Genomic DNA, 18,867 nt, shown 5'->3' on the forward strand with positions numbered 1-18,867 from the left:
GTATATAGATTTTTTAACATCTCACAATTTAACGTTAATTCTCGTATCAAGATTATAAAACATTGTGCAATGAGGTGACATCTTACTTTTGAGAGAGTTCCCTTATCATTTCTCTTTCTCTTATGTTTAAAAGAAAAATATTCTTATAACAAATGTCCAATTAGATTTTCAAATGGCCAAACTTACCGTATTTCAATAACACATGAGAATGATTTATATGAAAGGGTTCATCTCAATGTGGCATTTCGGTCCACTAATGTATTGTCATGTGTAAATATTTTCTACGTCACAATATATTATTATATTGAAATATTATAATAACGATAATCTCGTTGTATGTAAGTTATTCTTGTAGCATTTGCTTTTGTTTGATTTCTGGTCTATTTTTTGTTCCCTACTTTAATAATAAAGAAAGGAACTTTCTATTCCGTATGCTTTTATCAGTTGAATCATTGCCACCTATCCGCACTATCGGATGTGCCATTTTTGCTTTAATTAATGTAACCACCTTCTTGTACGGTCCATAGTTATGATCCAATCAAAATTTCAAAGCCAACAATTCTTTTTATTGGACGTCTAATTTGTCTCATGTACTACATTAATTTAAATTTGGGTACATAGATGATAATAATTTGGTTTAGTCCAGATCTGTATGTGTTAGTTACTGCTTAGAGAAGCACGTAAGTGCTAACCGTGCTATCTATGTATTGGATTATAAAACCAATGTAAATTAAGTAATGTTTTTGTGATCAATCAGATTAAGTAACTAGTGCTAAAGTAGAAGGTTTATTAATTTCTTTAACGTGAGAGTTTGAGTCAGAGACTCACAGCCAAAAAGGTGGATGAAAATTAAAGAAAATTTAAAAATATATTTAAAAATATATATATAAAATACTTGAAAATCATGAAAAACTTAGCTCTAATTAAACCAAATTTAATAACATTTAAAAATTCATATAACCGACCGCATTTACTAGAATAAGACCTTTTGTTGTTCTCGTCATCGTGTAAATAAGCTTACGCTTCGGAGCTTGATCACCAAATACTAATAAAATCAAGCAGTAGATTGCACGGTAATCAACAAAAGTATCTATGTTCGGAAAATAAATAAATAAAAGGATTTATGCAGCTCTCACCGACACTATCACAGTACCGAATAATTTTGTATATTGGATAAAAAAAAAAAGCAAAAGTAAATTGTGTTTGGTACAAATTTAAGCAGGTGGGCATCGAGAAATGAAAAGTTGGGGGCCGGTTTGCCAAAAGTAATGTGTGGTGCGCGCTCTCTTTGCACAATTTTTTCTCAAGATATTTGCATTTCTTTGGGTCGGAGAAAACATAAATTTCATTGAACGAAGGAAGACTCAATGTATATTACGCAAGGTTCTAAAAGACGCTAGGTGTCAGTTGGGCAATGAACTGGGATCTAGCGCCTAGGTGACTAGGCGGGGTCTAAGAGGGCGACTAGGATAAACATATCAAATTAAACACACTAAAAATAATAAAATAAGACACACTGCAAATTTAACACATGGAAAAAAGACGAAGAAAACATTAAAAAATTAAAAAAATATATTTGTGAATAGTAAGGACCCTTGCCCTCTTCCTTCCAAACAGGTAGACTTGCACAATTTAGAGTGAATAGTAAGGGGCCCTTGCCCTCTAATTGTCATTGTCTTCTACCAACGAGTGGAGATGCTCAAATAAGGGGAGATTATGAAGGAGATAGAAGCTGATGGGTGTTGAGTGTTGGGGGTTGAAGGATGGAAATTGCAGGATGATTAGGTTTTTCGAACACAAAATAAAGACAAACACCAGAAAACCGACGAAGAACGCTAGGATAATGCCAAAGCACGCCAGGAAAACATGCCATCCATGAAGGAAATTACAAAGAAGAAAAGGAAAATTCTAGATAGCCTGAGATTCTAGATAGGATAAGGAAAATTCTAGAGAAAAAAATGAAAAAGGAAATTACAAAGAAGAAAAGGTTGCCAACCGAGCCCTACCAAAGAAAACGGTCGGCGGTGAGATGATCCTTTTGTTCTTCTTGAGAGAGAGGGAGCGGCACTGCTAGAGTTCAGTTAAAGAATCCTTCTCAAAATTTGCATTTATGCATCTATCAACATATAACAGAAGAGAAAGAATTAAATTTTAGAGAGACGGATCAGTTTTCTAATATTTATATTGTCTCCAATTTAGCTACTTGATACTTTAAAATGAGTGAATTTATCCCTATCGTTAGAAATATGTCTAATAATTTAATAATTAATCATCTCCGTTCCCAACTCATACTCCTCTACCTCCATCTATGGTAACCTTCGCCTTCTTTTCTCTAAAAAATTATCAAGACACTCATCTTTACACCCTTCATCGAATTGGACCAGGATTGAGACCACCTTTGCTGACGGCTTTGATTGGTGACGACTTTTGTGACTCCACCATCAACATTTGGGAGATTGACATCTTCACAACCCTAATCTTGGAGAGCTTGTTGGGTGCTCCCCCGGTGATCTTGGTGATGTGGAGAACGTCAAGCTCTGCCTTGAGATAATCTCATTGTGCAAAAATGTGTTTTGACAACTTTTTTAATTAATTGTTAAACACACATCAGCACATAACAGAATTTTTGACAAAATTATGACAGAATGACCATATTGATTTGTGACATTTATTTTCAGGGACTACGTTGATTGATTTTTAATTTCAAGAACTATCTTGATGGTGTGAGACAATTTCAAAGATGATTTTGTGATATAAACTCAATTAAGAATAAAGCCATGTACCATATATTGTCATTTGTTATGCTTCCAATATAGAATTTTTAACACGTAATACAATAGTAATATACTCGTATCATAAAAATTGATCTTTAAATTCAAATCCAATTGAGTGTTGATTCAATTATTGGTGAGATAGCAATTTTGGTGGTGACTTTTTTTTTTGGTAAAAGGTGGAGACTCTTTTCAATGTGGCCTTATTTTAACCTAATCCAGCTTTTTGGCACGTGAGATTATTTTAACGTAAACCCTACTTTCTTGATATGTACATGTCTCAGGCCTCCTCCACTAGACATCATTTAGTATTTACTGCTTATATGTATTAACAGTGCTAACTAAGCAAGCTAGCATTTTGTTCCTAGTTTAATTAAGTACCACTTGCTAATCCAAACTTTTTCATTGATTTGTAAACTAGTCCCTGCGGTTTGCAGAGCAGATTCCCCGATGTTTGTTCAGATATTTTGCATCGGAGAACGTTGAAATATGTTTTGAAAATGCTCCTTATATTCTCGTCTTTCTTTCATGTTTTCCTCAAATTTAAAGTAATTTTCAAATTTTTTATTAATATATACATTTTGTCTCTTTGAACGTTTAATCCTTCATTACATTAATGAGTTTTTATTTAATATGATGTAAATATGACCTACTCGTTAACTTATATAAGATCTCATAGTCAAGATTATCTGTACAAGATTGTGTTGTTATGAATTATGAGTTAGGTGAGGTGTACAACGGTGTAGCTAGTTTGGGACGTTAATTAAGATTTTAAACTCGTTATTCAATTGGAAAATGTTTTAAGTTGGAATACGATCAAAATTTTAAATATTCGAAGAGATATATAAAGCAGGCTGACACAGGACCCAGGGGAAAAGTTCGAATGGGCTGGCCTAAAGCCCAAAATCTTGGCCCAAATCTAGTCCTCAAATTTGAAGATTGGATCAATTGAGTCGGTTGAAAGCCCAAAATACTGGCGAGTCATGGACCCAATTAGGGAGCTAGTCAATGGAGACTCATATATAAATCAAAGCTCGATAATCTCCTACTCGTCCTTTCGAACGATCGCAATTAGGGTTTTCTGGATAATACTCAAATCCCCAAATTTCAGTCTTTCCTTCTCCTTTAGAGACTCGAAGCTGCCTTGGAATTCAAATCGCTGCAAGCCTGCAACCATGTACGGATCGAGAGGGTAAGCACAGTTCGATTTTGTATGCATCTGTTTGTTTCTCGCGATGTTGCTTTGCATTTGTAGGTATGAAATCTGTGGTTGTTTTCCTTAGAACATAATTGATGGTTTTGACTACGATTATGATGATTTTTGGATTAAGGTAATCAATCGAGTAATCTTTATATCTAGTAATATAATTGGGATTTTTTTCGAATTCAAGAATTTAGTAGAACACTTAGAGCTTGGCTGGTTGTTAACCTATTTGTGTAATTCATCAAACAAGTAGGGCAAATTTGAAATTTGAGTTTGTGATTTTCATGATATGTGACATGCTCAAATAGTTCATATATTATGCGGTGATGTGAATTATTAAAATCGTAGATTATGTATTGCGTGATTGGGAATCCGATTTTATGCTTGTGAAATCTCATATGATTGCTTGCATCTGTTAACATAGCTGCATAAGGCATGATATCTTGTTTGTAGGAAAAATGGGATTTTCTTTTTTCTGTGGTTTGCTATGCATCTAGGTTTATTTATGTTTTTATATGTTTGATATGGGGTTGGTGGATATGATTATTATTTATGTTAGAATAACAAATCTAGGGTTTCAGACATTAGGTGTCAGGGAACTGTGTGGGTTGGGTTCGGTTTTATTAACAGGTTGAGTGGGGGATTTTCTCTTTTTTGGGTATTTAAGGGCAATGTTGGGAAGCGGGGGGGTTTCGGACGGGTACGAGGTCGGCTCAAAGAGACCAAGAATGATGGATCCCTACTTCGCAGTGAGCAGCGGCGCAAGTGGCTTTCAACCTTATGGCTATGGTGGGAATTTTCAGCCCCCGGTTTTTCCTGTGGCCCGTCTCAGGGGACTTCCATTCAACTGCACAGATATTGACATCTTCAAGTTCTTTGCTGGATTGGATATTGTTGATGTGTTGCTGGTCAACAAGGGTGGACGGTTTTCAGGTGAGGCCTTTGTTGTTTTTGCTGGGCCCATGCAGGTTGAGCTTGCTTTACAGAGAGATCGGCAGAACATGGGCCGTAGGTACGTCGAAGTATTCAGGTGCAAGAGGCAGGAGTACTACAAGGCCGTTGCAGCGGAGGTAAACTATGAAGGAATTTATGATAATGACTATCAAGCAGCAAGCCCTCCACCATCCAAATCAAAGAGGTTCAGCGACAAGGAGAAAATGGAGTACACCGAAATATTGAAGATGCGTGGCCTCCCCTTCTCAGCAAAAAAATCTGAAATTCTGGAGTTTTTTGAAGAATTCAAGGTTGTGGAAGATAGGGTGCATATTGCTTGCCGCCCAGACGGAAAAGCCACCGGAGAGGCATATGTGGAGTTTGTTTCTGCAGACGAGGCAAAGAAGGCAATGTGCAAGGACAAGATGACTATTGGGTCGAGGTACGTGGAGCTGTTTCCATCGACACCAGATGAAGCTAGACGGGCGGAATCCAGATCAAGACAGTGATGAAGCGCTGTGGTTGCGGATTGAAGGTTTTAGATCTATATGTGAAATTTCCATTGTGTGGCTTGGGCTAGAACATTTTTCTCTTTAGTTTATATACAAACAATAGTTGTTGGTTAAATTGAAGTCCTTATGTGGACAAAAGGAAGATGAGGTTTACGTTTGTAGCATCTCCTCCCATAACTACCGGCTTAGCCGTATAAAGCAAACGTGCTAAATGATATTGGATGAATATTTTGCAAAAATTCGACACATTTTTTGCAAGAACGGGTTTTGCTTTGAGAAAATCTCAAAACCCCGTCATAAAATCTATCTTCGTGAATTATTTTTATTAATTTGTATGTTTTCAAACTCAAAGACTAAATTTTGATAAAAAATGATACTTTCTTTTACCTGATAAATCGTAAGACGAGACGACAATATATTCCTAATTGCAAACCATAAACATCACGAAGAGTATTATGTAAATTGTTATGGCCAACAAAATCGTGTTCTAGTTGAGTTCTAGGCCCCCTAATATTCTTATTGATGTTTTGTTTTTAAGTTTAAAAATTCAATAAAAAAATTAATTGTGTTAGGTGAATCACTAATTTGTAAGATAAATTTTTCGGAGAAACTTGACAATATTGTTTGTCATAAAAAGAAAAGCTTGATTTTTAGTTGGATGGATCGAAAACAAGTATTCTAAGGCCAATCCAAAAAAGTTACGGGATCAAATATTATTTTCAATTTTAAAATTTTGGATTATCTGAATTCTTGAATCAGTTTTATCTCGGAATTTTCAAACATATACATATCCAACACTTCTATATTTCTTCTGAATTTTGGTGATATTGTAGGTTGTTACGTGTGTGTATGACATAAAATCATATTAGACAAAATAAAATAGTACGTATGATTATACTCTTTATTTTTAATATATAATAGTATGATTAAACATACAAAAATACGAAACAAAGTATATCTAAATATAACAGTAAACATGATAAAACAAGAATATGCACAAGTGTTTTTATAATACTTAGCTGTTTGGAAATCGAAAATGTTTAGATCAAATAGGTACATTCTAATTTCCATCCAATTTTGAAATCGAAAACGAACGAACTCGGAACAAAAATTTCCGATTCAGATTTGAAATTTTCAATGCAACCTTAGTTCTGACTGTTATTGTTAAGGGCTGCGCACATCACTCACAAATCAATAAAAAAATAAGTAATAACGCACGACATGTAGCCCACTCGTGCACAAATGAGAAACGACATGTCGATGAGAAAGTTATTTCTTCTTCCTCTGAATTTGCTCTTCTGCTGGCTCTTTCGCTGCGACTCTTCGTCTTCCTTCCGGATTCCCTTGTAAGTTTTAGCGACCTTCAATCCGTCGTCTTCCTGAAACCGATTTGCTTTTATTTTTCCATTTTTTCGGTGCGGCTTCTCAACTTCCATTAATCTCATCTCAGCTTCCTTTTTGCTCTGTAATCTGTACTTCTTATCTTCCTATTGGTTTCCGCTAATTTTTCACTTACAAATTTGATTTTATAAATTTGTAAGTATAAAGATCGAAGCTTTAGTTTCAGTAGCTAATCAGTTGACTTGCTTTTGATAAACCCATGTTTGTTTCACTGAGAATTTTAGATCCTCTACAGTTTTTGGTTTGAAATGAATTGCTAGTGATTTAATTTCGATATGGAAACGGCCCCAAATGGATAATCTGCTGTAATAATGAGTACCCACAACTTATTTTTCTTCGAAAATTCGATATCTGTGCATAATTTTGTGTAAGTAATGTATTAACATTGAGTTTCTTGTTTGCTTGCTTTGTTTTCTTATAGGTTTGGTTTGGATTGTGGGTATTGGCGTGCCTGATTTGTTAGTTTTAAGTAAATTTCTAGTCTCTGACTTTGCAAAGGCAGGGTCTTTAACTGATATTTGCAACTACATCGACCCAGTGCCATGAGTGACTCGTCTTTGTACGATCCAATCGAACTCGAGACCACTACGTTTGATCTTATTGTTGTTGGGACAGGCCTCCCTGCAACAATAATTGCCGCTGCGGCCTCTGCTTCTGGAAAAACTGTCCTCCACCTTGACCGGAACCATTTTTATGGCAGCCAGTTTGCCTCTCTTCAACTTGATGAGCTCACCTCCTTCATAAAATCACATGCTACCCCGCCCTCCACCATCATCGGTTCCACCTCTACAGGTAGTAGCCTTGATTACACTGCCTTAGATGTCACCCTCCGATCAGTATACTCCAACATTGAAACTGCCAACTATGCCCCAGAAATCCTTGCAAATCAGTTCTCAAAGTTCCTTATCGACCTTGGCGGGCCTAGGGTTTTGTTTTGTGCTGACAAAGCCATTGACCTTATAGCTAAATCAGGCGTGGGCTCGTATTTGAGCTTCAAGAGCATTGATGTGAGCTTCATTTGTGATGAGAACGGGCGATTATCCAATGTGCCAGACTCTCGATCAGCAATATTTAAAGACAAGAGCTTGAGTCTTATAGAGAAGAATCAGTTGATGAGGTTCTTCAAGCTTGTTCAGCAGCATTTGGCAGCCTCTGCTGGCGATGATGGAGGGAATGAAAGTGCAAAGATATCAGAGGAGGATTTGGAGAGTCCCTTTGCTGACTTCTTAAAGAGGATGCGGTTGCCACCCAAGATTAAATCGTACAGATCACATTGCCTTTCTCTATCTGTTAGTGACATTACTTTGTTCCCTTGTCTCACTTGCCTTGTTAAGATTACTTTACTTTGCCAAGTTGTTTGGACGTTTCCATTGCTTCTGTGCTATTGAACCATTTATAGGAAACAAATTAGTATTCTTTGCTGCTTGTTACATTATTTTTTGTAATGAAAAAAAAAAAATTGATTCTGTATTTTATTTATTTATTTTCTGTTGTTTCCCAATAAACTAAGCATGAGTAGTCTTCATAGTGGACTACACCAAGAAAGCTCTTTGTTATCCTGAAAACTGTTTCTTCACTGCCTCAGATAGTTTTTCGCTTCATTATTCTGAGAATGTGTCATTTTCTTCCATGCAGGAGTATTCTGTATGCCATTTCCCTGGCAGATGACGATCAGGACAACTCAGAAGTCTGTAAAACTGTACTTAAGACAAGAGAAGGGATGGAGCGTTTAGATCTCTACCAAAAATCGGTTGGAAGGTCAGTTGTCTCATTTTGTTTTGCACTTAACATTTATTCTATGATGTTTTAGTTTCTGTGAAGTACTATTGTAATGATGCTCGACCTGGTACCCATATAGAATTGATACTATATATCAAACATGTTTGATTTGTTTATTATCTAGAGACAATTTAAAGATTGCTAAGAGTGATGTTTTTTAGTAATAAAAATTTGAAGAAACCGTAAAATGTTTGACAGCCATGGTTTATGATTATGGAAAATAAGTGCATCTGTGTAGAAGGGGAAACTAGAAGGAAGTAAAAATGGTTAGTATCCTGTTGTTTTCATTGAAACTTACGTGTAAAAATAGAGGCTGTTGAGGTGTGGTGTTTTTCTTATTTAAACCCAATGATTTAAGTGTGCCCCTTGACTCAAGATTACGAGCCTCAAATTTATACCAAGAAGATATTTAAATCTGTATGCCACAAGTAGTTTCTTTATCATTCTTTCTTCTTAGGTTTCCAAATGTGCCTGGGGCTTTGCTTTATCCACTTTATGGTCATGGTGAGATATTACAAGGCTTTACCCGTCGTGCTGCTGTTAAAGGTTGCATCCAAGTAAGTTCAAGTTGAAGTATCTGCTATTTAATTTCGAGGAAAAGTATCCTAAATTGTTATTGGCATGTCCATACTTCTTCCTATATATCTGCCTTAATTATTTATTTATTGTTGGGCTAACATGTGCTCTCTTATTTAACTTTTCTTAATATATTTTTTAATTTCTTGAAAATTTCTGGTTGTCTCTGACTCTGTATTTGGAGGAATTATGTTATTTTTAGAAAGAACATGAAGTTAGCTTGATGTTATAGCTTAATTTATCACTTTAAAATGGGTTTGAGTTATGTTCATGTGCATTAATTCCTGCTAAAATGAGTCAATCCACAACATTCACTGGAAGTTTATGTGTTCACAAACATACATCAATACCGCTGTATTTCTTATCTGTATCTGAAACATCTTTCATCCAGGTTCTGCGAATGCCATTGACTGCCCTGCTTATGGACAAGGTATGGAATGAGTGTACTAACGGTTGTTCTTAATACAAGACTTATTTACTGAAATAAACTAATTTTTACCAGAAAGTTGCAAATAGTTGATGTTTTATCATGGCTTGAACTTTTGCAGCAAACTGGGCAATACAAGGGTGTTAGATTAGCTTCAGGCGAGGAAATATTTAGTCATCAGCTGCTTTTGGATCCAACCTTGACAGTCCCGTTGCCGCCCGCTTCATCTTCACCAAATCTGGAAGAAACTCTTCAAGTTTTAAGTCTGAAAGGTGATAAAAGAAAGGTGGCCAGGGGAATATGTATTACGACCAGTTCCTTGAAGCCAGATGTATCAAATTGCTTGCTTGTGTATCCTCCAAGATGTAAGAGTTAACTCTGGTTCTGTTATTGTGCTTCATTGAAATCGAGTACTCGAACTAAAATTGCTTGTCTCAATTCCCCCCCCCCCCTTTCCTCCCCAGTTTTATTTTCTGAGCAGGATACTTCAATCCGGGCTATCCAGATAGGTGGCGGTTCAGACAAACTGGCTGTTTGTCCGTCAGGCATGTATGTATGCTAAATCATTGACGATAATAATGCTTCCCTTCTTTCTGCCATAGTATTGCTATCTTACGTGTGGATTAGATATACACGGCAAAAAAAGTTTAACTCCACTTGCTTGTTTGAGGAACCTCTTAAATTTGATTTTGTTTACCTTCTCTACCTCAGGTTTGTACTGTACTTCTCTGGTTTATGTGATGATGCTGAACACGGGAAAAGGTTGCTACATGCGGCAATGAATGCACTTCTCACACTTCCTGTTTCTGCAAATCGTGAAAGTGGTTCCGCAGTTCAAAGTGAAGATGCAGATGTAAAACCAACACTACTTTGGAGTACGTTATACATTCAGGAGCTCACAACAGCGCACAATGTACGTATGGACTTAAGTTTTTCCTAGTAATTCTCTATCTTTCACAACGATTGTGCACTTATTTGATGCATTTTTGTTCTTGGCGTCTTTTCATTCCAAGCTGTGATTTACATTGATTTCAGGGTGAATGTGAAAACATCTTCTTCACTCCCATGCCGGATGGAAATCTTAACTACAATGATCTCGTAGATTCAACTGTTGCGGTACATCTTCTAACGGACTATTTTTGCTTCAGTCTCTTTATGCTTAATTACTCGTTATCTTTCACACCAAATTTTAACCCTTTTAAAACTTGGTGTTGATGCTGGTACTCGACAGCTTTTCCAGAAGATGTATCCAGATGAGGTATTCTTTGCAGAGACACCCTCCTCGCCCGTGGAGCCTGACAATCCGGAGGATGATACCGAGCTTAGTCTAGATAGCTAATGCCGGTTTGTCGGACTCAAGTCAGTGTATACTGTACACTAGGGGCACTAAATCATCCCCACAACGCATTGCCACCTGAATTTGCAGGTGTGGAAATAGGACTCGTAGCATCTTGTACACTAGAAACAAGAAATTACGTCCTTTTTTGCTTCCAAGAAACTTGCAAATCCCTACTTACATTGTGTCAAAGATTTTGTTTCCAAGACATTTTGGCTATCAATTTTGTTGACAACATGGTATTGGTTTTTCTCTATATTTCGAAAATGAAACAGTATTTTGGAAATTTCTGACTGAAAAATCTTGAGGCAGACTGGCTGTTCATATAGGTATGATTAGACATCAACAGGCATATATGCACGTTATTGAGTATCAATATGTTCATAACTGATGAAGCAATATGATCTTATTAATTGGTCGAATCAGTCATTTGATTAAGCGGTTTGTCATAGACTCATAGGTAGAATTTGCAATTTAGAGAAAAAGAAAGGACATATGTGCAAAATACAACAGAAACACACAACTCCCGGTAGTCCAACCGTCCCGACCATCCAATCTCATGAAAAGATGTGCAACAATGGCAGTTCCTGCTTCAATGGAAATTGCAAACGTATAGAACAAGTAAATTACTTATTTCTTTATTATTTCCTGCTCCCTTTATGGCCACTTTTCACACATGCCCAGAGGTTGGTACTAAGGATTCCGTGACCAAGTTTGATTTTAATTTGACCAAAATGCCCCTGCCACTTTCTGTAAATAATTCGACACCCTACATTCTGTGGCAGAAATTTTTGTGTCATTTCAACGTTAATTTGGTAAGTGCGGGTTTTGGATGGCATTAAGAGGTAATTTGAGGGATTAAATGCACTTTATTGTCAATTTACGGGTCAGAAGAAAACAAAGGTTGGCGTGGCAGCCCACGTGTATCAAGTAGCTAGATGACAAAATTCATAACCTCGGATGCCCCATTTTACAAAAAAATTAAGAAACTAATTTACGTCTTCCAATAATTCGGAACAATTAGTCTCATTTTTTCCTAAATAAAAACAATTTTTACAATGAAGATGATTATAGAACTGTTCAAGTCCATTAAATTTTAGTATAATCTACGTCTTTTTACTAGAGCATTAAGTTTTTCAGCACTTTAGTTACGTTCATAACTATTAGGAAATAGTTTTGTTCATCATCTGAAATAGACCTGACAATTTCTTACATAACTTATTAACACGATACGAAAATAACAGGTTTCGGATCAAAATGATAACTAATCGGGTCATTATCATGTTACACGATAATAACCCGTTAATAACAAATCCTTAACAAGTTTAAACTACTAAAAAAAAGGACTATAAAATACAATAGATATAATAAATATGTATATATTGTTTATTAATTATTATTCTATATAAATTTTAAAATTGAAATTTTATTTATTTATTTATTTTGTAGTATATTATAGGCAAAGATTAAGATTAAAAATCATAAAACACATTAAAAATAAAAAATATCAAGTAATTTAAAAATACCAAACATATTAAAAAAATCATAATAATTAATTTACATGTGCGAAAAATATGAAAAAATATGCAAACGCTCGTAGTCGCATCCTCTACGCTTCGAGGATGGGTATATGATTGTGTGAATTTTTAAAACCATACAAACTCTCATGAATAGTGTTTTTAAGGGACTTCAAAATAAACAAAATTCATAATCATTAATGTATAAGTCTGAAAGATGTGAAAGCATAATAAACGTTCATAATTGTATTCTCAATGCTTAGACGATGGTTACATGATTGTTTAGATTTTTAAAATCCTCCAAATCTCATGAATAATGTTTTTTATTTGAGTGCAAAATTAATAATAATTATTATGGAAGTGTGAAAAATGTAATCACTTGTAATGAAAAACTTTATAGCTTTCATGAAGAGGTCAATTCTGAAATTTAGTATGTATATACTAATTTAGTATTATGTTTTACATTTTTGGGGTCAAATTATGTTTTTCATTTTCATTTTATTGATTTAAAATATATTTTTCTTAACGGGTAACGGGTAGGGTCATATTACCTGATAATATTAACAGGTTGATTTCGGGTCGGGTCATATTACCCATTTACTTTAACGGGTATTACACGACATGACTCGTTAAGCTATCGGCTACGACACGAACAATAGAAACACGATACAAATGTTAGGTCTAATCTGAAATGATGGTAATACTCATCAAGCTATTTATTATCGTTAAATAGGTTTAATTTCGAAATTATGTAATTAATAAACATAAATCTCGGAAAAGAAAGATGGAAAAAAACTTGAAATTATGAAATAGAAAGAAAAAAATTAAAGGGAACTTTAACGAAAAGTTCTCAGTATTGTTTATTTTAATGAAAAATCATATTTTTATACTAAAAAATCAATGTTGGTACTATTCAGTTTACCCCTTATTTTGTCTTTATCATTAAAATTTAAAATTTTCAAAATCTCTTCATTAGTTTTCCTAAAATTAAATTGGTAATCTATATCTAAAACGAAAAAAGGAAAACCTTTTTTGGTAATGTAGTGTGTGTGGCTAGATATAGAAAAAAAGCCAACAAGAAAGAAAGCAGGAGAAAAAGGAAAAATACATTGGCTTGGCAGGACTCTCTGAAAAAAATTACAAATATAAAAATTAAAAACTTGTTCCAAATTCAGAGCCTGGGTTTTTGCATTCATTTCACTCCATTCCCTCTCTCTCTTCACACCGGTTTTAGCTGTCACTACCAGCAGCAATGCACTAGTACTCCTTCCCCTATATTTTCCACCCCCACAACACCATGATCTTCTTCTCTCACTTTTCATGGATTCCTCTGACTGTGACCCCCATTTGCTGAGATCTCTTCTGGTCTTCAAGAACACCATCAACCAGGGTGACTTTATCAAAACCCACCATCCCCATTTTCCAATTTTTTTTCCTTTTCTCTCCAGATATTGAATCTTTCTGCTCTTTTGCTTGTTGGGTTTTGTTTGTTTTTCATTTTTATGAAGAACAAAATGGTTTTTTTTTGTGTTTGGCAGAGTTGATCAGGAGCTTGCATGTGTACGGATTGGATGAGGGGAAGAGAAATGAGGTGGAGAGGGAGTTTGTGTTCAGAGAAAATGGGTTGTATGTGGAGCTGTCAGCTGAGCCGGTTCTGAGACTGATGAAATTTCCAGCTTCCCAAGTGCTCCAAGGGCATGTCAATGGCTGCTGGGTCTGCATTTTAGCATTTCATGAAAATTCACCTCCTGATTTTACATGCATTCCCTCTGTTCTTTCAGTCTCCAGGTACCCTTTTCAGTCTAATGAATTTAGTCTTATGTTGTCTCTCTGTTTTTGATGTTTTTCATGGTGTTGTTCAATTGTTCTTTTGGTTGGAGTTGGAGTTGTTTGTGTTTGTGTTTGTGTTTTAGATGTACTAATTGCAGTATTACCCGATTACGGATTTGTAACATGTCGTTAGAATGATTAGCTTGATGTTTAGGCCTATAAATGTAGAGGATATTGGTTGGATAAGAAATTCATGGTGCTAGTCTCCTCATTTTGCCGTTGGAAGAGTTGGTGATTTGGTGGAATCTCTTTGGTTTTGTGCAGCATTATCTTCCGTTTTCAGGCATGGCCAATCCTAGTTAACTAGGTACTGACAAATGAGTAAAGATGCCGAGTTTATCGGGTTTCAGTGCCCGAGAAATACTTACAGGAGGGGGTGTGTGAAACGCCCCTGTTGCATTTGCCCCTTGCCACTTTCATGCTTTACAAGGGGTGCTTAGAACGCCCCTTTCAGATTGCGCGTCTCGGTCACTAATCAGTTATTATGAGTAGCATCACGCGCTGTCATGTTTACCTGCTTTATGTTAGAATTTGTCCAGCTTGGCTTGAAGAGACTGAGTGATAGTTAAGTGGGCTACTTCATTTTTGTTGAAATATGCTCGTAACGTCTATGCTTTTTCAAACTTAATCAGGAGGGTTTACTGTAGAATTTGATGTGCATCCTCTGAAGTATTAGCAGTTCAATATGGAATCAACTATTTAAAATTTACCAAAAAGAGTTTTGGATTTCATCAAGTGACGATCATCCTCCTTTTCTCTAGTGATTTTGTGTGACGAAACTGATTCTAACAGAATAACTTATCCATTATCGTAGGATATGAAAACATTTATGGAAAAACCTCGGTTTTCCATTTTTTTACGTTTCCCTGTAGAACATTTGATCTTTGCTGAAGATATAACCTGAATTGCTCTGAACCAAATCCCAAACTCAGCTCCAGATACCTACCTTTTCTAAAGTTTTGTTCGTTTCAAACCTCCTTGGTATCTCCAATCTTATTCATAACTCTAACAATATTTTATCCTAATCGTTCAGAAATCCAAAGTTGAAGACAATTCCAAGGTTGTCTAATGATCTTCAGATGATTTTCAAGTTGAGTTGCAAAACAGGTGACAAAAAATCATTGCAAAGGTCACGGGAGGAAACAAGCCAAGGGAGTAATCACAGTCACCACAAATCAAGGAGGTGGCCGATACTTGATCTGGATCTGAACTCTCTTCCTAGCCCCGTCACAATGTCTGAATCATCTGAGGATCAAGAAAGTGGAAGAAGTTCACCAGGTTAGATGCATTGCTTTCTATTATTGTTGCCACACATTGCTTTCTGTTCTTCAATTCATTTTTGTCACAATCAAGTGTGACGGGGTTACAAGTCTTAGAATCAGTTGTTGCCAGGGTAAAAAAATTCAACTCTCTATGCAGTACGCATCCTTTGGTGTTTTCTTCTTTGGCTTTGGAGTGTATGGAACTGAAGCTAGAGTTTCTCTTCACAGCAGCTTACTTAAGAATGCTACTACGTAAAAGTTTCATTTATTACCATAACCTAAGACAACTATCAAGTGATGTGTATCTTGTAATTCTGACTACCATTTGTAAATGTATGCGAAAGTAAAATACCGGACTTTTCATAGAAATCGATATTCAATACTTTCCTTTTGAAAAAATCTTTTTTCTTCAATGTTTTCCCCATTATAGTATTATACCACTGCATTATTTGAATTTGATATCTCATAGGTTAGGTGCAAGGCTGCAGGTATTACAGAGAAGAAAAGAAGGGCACCAAGTGGACGCATAGCAAGTATCGCCTTGTCAGATCTGGCAAAGTATTTTGATCTACCAATTGTGGAAGCTTCGAGAAATCTGAATGTTGGACTCACAGTACTTAAGAAGAAATGCAGAGAATTTGGTATTCCTCGGTGGCCACATAGGAAGATTAAATCGCTTGACAGTCTCATTCGTGATCTTCAGGTCTGTCTTATTTCCCCTTGCTGATATGTTCACTCACTTTCCATTTTAGTGAACATTGACATGATTGTACTAATTGGAATATCTCCCAAGCTCAAAGATATTGTTACTTTAATAACTTTGTAATGGCTAGAAAATTAGCGCCAATAAGTTCACGTAAAACAGATGAATGACGACCTGAATATGCAGTAGGCTGTATCGAAGTACTTGCACAGACAGTCACATATATTGGCACCTATTATATTATGTGCAGTTGTTTAAATATATATATACATGTGATTGGGCAGGAAGAGACGGAGGTCCAACAGAAGGAGAACAAGGCCGCAGCCTTGGCAGTTCTAAAGAGGCAAAGAATGCTGGAGAGGGAAAGAGAAAGTATAGAGAGGAGACCCTTCTTGGAGATGAAGACCGAGACCAAAAGATTCCGGCAAGATGTTTTCAAGAGACGGCACAGAGCTAGAGCTCTTAGAAGCCAGGGCCTGTCTACCTCTGCCAATTAAAGCATCTGTACAAAATATTAGGAGAGCTTTTGAGCTCATTTCAAAATAATAACTTTCAACTTCTGAATTTCTTGCATTGGGGTTCAAGGCTTAAAGTTCTCCCCTTTAGTTTGGGATATTACTTTTGGTAGACCAATGAATTTTATCTGTAGTTTCCGGTATTGCTATTGGGTTCGATTACAGTTTATGAGATTGAATATTAGAATTATTCTGATTTTTAACTTCTCATCGCACACGGGTATTGGAATTATTCTGATTCACGACTTCTTATGTGACTCATAAATTACAAACCGTAATCCAATACTTGAAACATTGTGAATTAGATTTTGATTCGGAGGCGGTAGTTGAACTTGATTTCATTCTCATTAATTCTCACCTACTTTTGGCTTCCTCAATTGATGACACTCTTCTAGGTGAGCGAACACACTTTAGTTAACCGATTTCCACGATTTCCATTTCAGGTTTTGGAGCTCATTTCCGGATTCACGACTTTTCATTTTGAGTAAATAAACATGCTAGTTATGAATTTCCTTTCATCTTCCAGTGACACGGATTCATGTATATATGCTTCCATGTAAACTCTCTAAAATCTTAGCTTTCCGTCCTCCAAGCATGAAACATTCTGTTGGAGCAATTATGTTTTTATTTAAATATTTTAAATATTTATATTTTAGTTTATTACAAACATTAAATTTAAAACATAATTTGTTATCATCCTTTGATTGTAGACAGTTTTGCATCCCATAAATCCCCATAAATATCCTTGATTTTGTACGGTTTCACACCCTCCAACGTGCATCCCATAAACATCCATGATTTCTTACGTTTCAAACCCTCCAATGTCTATTTCTTTATATATATATAGATTATATATATAGGTTAGAAAAAGTGTATAACAAAGATGAAGTAAGAAAAGTTTTATATATATTGATTTATAAAAAGCAACATATTGGTAAGGTGTAAGTTCGAAGGTTCTTCCGATGTGCAAGGAAGAATCTTATCAGAAGAAGGTTCTGGGCTGTTTTATCCTGGGGACGACGTGGTGTTTGTGAACTGCTTGCACATTTTGGGCAGAGCCGCGAAACGTCTTAAAGAGAGCGACTTAGTCCGCGACTCATCCCAAGAATCATTCACCACTCAAGGCTTTTACATTTTTTCGGGTAACTTCGTTCCTTTCTATTTTCAGTGTTCAACAATTTTAAGACGTCTATTCAATCTGCCATGCATTAGAAAGAAAAGAAAATCATATTTTCTTCATTGTTTGTTTAAGAGTGGTACTGCATGTGTTAGTTTTTTTTTTTACAAGTCATATGTTTCTCTCATGCGCTGCATGCATTAGAATAGGCTTTGGTTTTGGCTGCTGCTGCATATATTCGAATTAACATGCTTTTGGGTTTTGGTTTTTGCTGCCGTATGCATTGATATTTGTATTATACTTTCTATCGCTGCATGAAATATCATTGGAGCTCAAAAGTATGTTAGCATCTCCAAGTGCACAAAGAGCTACTTTCATTTCAGAAAAATCAGTAGTTTTATTGCTTAGTGTTTTTAAAGAGAGAGTTTATTTAATTTTTAATCACTGATTTTTCATGTTCTTTAATTTGATAACAATTTATGTTTTATATTTAATATCAATTATGAAAATGTGCTTTGTGATTTTTGTAATCAGTTGATTCTTTTAATCTTCGAAATAGTGGGGGTTCTAATTCTTCGAAAAATTATGAACCTACTGTCAGATACCTCTTTATGGGAGAAGAAGCAGGATGGTTGAGAAACCTACTGTTAGATACGTACCCCTTTATGGGAGAAGAAGCAAGATGGTTGAAAAACCTACTGTCAGATACCCCTTTATGGGAGAAACCGATTCCAGTCCTATACGGTCTGAAGAAAATTTGGTTGATCCTTTGACGAAAGGACTAACACGAGAAAAGGTTTGAAAAACCTCAAAAGGGATGGGACTAAAGCCCATAGAAAATTGAGTCATTTGTGATAGCAACCCAACCTATAGACTGGAGATCCCAAGAAATAGGTTCAAAGGGTAATAACAAGTCACAAGTGATATGAGTGAAGTCTTGCTAAGTTTAATTGGAAGATTATTCCATGTCCATCCCTAAGAAGC

At 35.7% G+C, this 18,867-nt stretch overlaps 3 protein-coding genes across 8 annotated transcripts; all 3 read left to right on the top strand.

The window, feature by feature from the left end:
* Positions 1–3,803: 3,803 nt before the first annotated feature.
* LOC103401001 (uncharacterized) lies at positions 3,804–5,659 on the top strand. 2 transcript variants are annotated; one of them, XM_008339698.4, is made up of 2 exons: positions 3,804–3,963; positions 4,643–5,659. In XM_008339698.4, exons 1-2 carry the CDS (start codon positions 3,947–3,949, stop codon positions 5,415–5,417), a joined length of 792 nt encoding a protein of 263 aa, XP_008337920.1. In that variant the 5' UTR covers positions 3,804–3,946; the 3' UTR covers positions 5,418–5,659. The 2 variants fall into 2 exon arrangements, with proteins under 2 accessions (XP_008337920.1, XP_008337921.1); XM_008339699.4 differs by having other exon boundaries at positions 3,808–3,963; positions 4,726–5,659.
* Positions 5,660–6,631: 972 nt separating this feature from the next.
* LOC103431547 (rab escort protein 1-like) lies at positions 6,632–11,176 on the top strand. Of its 4 annotated transcripts, none has more exons than XM_017331257.3 (10): positions 6,632–6,766; positions 7,243–8,082; positions 8,457–8,579; positions 9,058–9,157; positions 9,568–9,606; positions 9,725–9,968; positions 10,068–10,152; positions 10,315–10,516; positions 10,639–10,719; positions 10,835–11,176. In XM_017331257.3, the coding sequence occupies exons 2-10, from the start codon at positions 7,364–7,366 to the stop codon at positions 10,940–10,942; spliced, it is 1,701 nt and encodes a 566-aa protein (XP_017186746.2). In that variant the 5' UTR covers positions 6,632–6,766; positions 7,243–7,363; the 3' UTR covers positions 10,943–11,176. The 4 variants fall into 4 exon arrangements, with proteins under 4 accessions (XP_017186746.2, XP_017186747.2, XP_028950711.1 ...); XM_017331258.3 differs by having other exon boundaries at positions 6,702–6,835; XM_029094878.2 differs by having other exon boundaries at positions 6,736–6,956.
* A 2,314-nt stretch (positions 11,177–13,490) lies between these two features.
* On the top strand, positions 13,491–16,969 carry LOC108172968 (protein RKD5). Of its 2 annotated transcripts, none has more exons than XM_017331259.3 (5): positions 13,491–13,846; positions 13,995–14,244; positions 15,320–15,564; positions 16,037–16,251; positions 16,536–16,969. In XM_017331259.3, the coding sequence occupies exons 1-5, from the start codon at positions 13,777–13,779 to the stop codon at positions 16,746–16,748; spliced, it is 993 nt and encodes a 330-aa protein (XP_017186748.3). In that variant the 5' UTR covers positions 13,491–13,776; the 3' UTR covers positions 16,749–16,969. The 2 variants fall into 2 exon arrangements, with proteins under 2 accessions (XP_017186748.3, XP_070669923.1); XM_070813822.1 differs by having other exon boundaries at positions 13,608–13,846; positions 13,965–14,244.
* The last annotated feature ends 1,898 nt before the right edge of the window (positions 16,970–18,867 follow it).

Source organism: Malus domestica, chromosome 15 (genome assembly GCF_042453785.1).
Source record: "Malus domestica chromosome 15, GDT2T_hap1".
In the NCBI taxonomy this organism is placed as follows: Eukaryota; Viridiplantae; Streptophyta; class Magnoliopsida; order Rosales; family Rosaceae; genus Malus; species Malus domestica.

Bases quoted from the DNA above. Each gene is read 5' to 3' on its own strand.
- LOC108172968 (XM_070813822.1), top strand. From the start codon at position 13,777: ATGGATTCCTCTGACTGTGACCCCCATTTGCTGAGATCTCTTCTGGTC. The intron at 15,565-16,036 runs GTTAGATGCATT...GCAAGGCTGCAG, and splicing joins AAGTGGAAGAAGTTCACCAG to GTATTACAGAGAAGAAAAGA. The intron at 16,252-16,535 runs GTCTGTCTTATT...GTGATTGGGCAG, and splicing joins GTCTCATTCGTGATCTTCAG to GAAGAGACGGAGGTCCAACA.
- LOC103431547 (XM_017331257.3), top strand. From the start codon at position 7,364: ATGAGTGACTCGTCTTTGTACGATCCAATCGAACTCGAGACCACTACG. The intron at 8,580-9,057 runs GTCAGTTGTCTC...CTTTCTTCTTAG, and splicing joins TACCAAAAATCGGTTGGAAG to GTTTCCAAATGTGCCTGGGG. The intron at 9,607-9,724 runs GTATGGAATGAG...GAACTTTTGCAG, and splicing joins CTGCCCTGCTTATGGACAAG to CAAACTGGGCAATACAAGGG.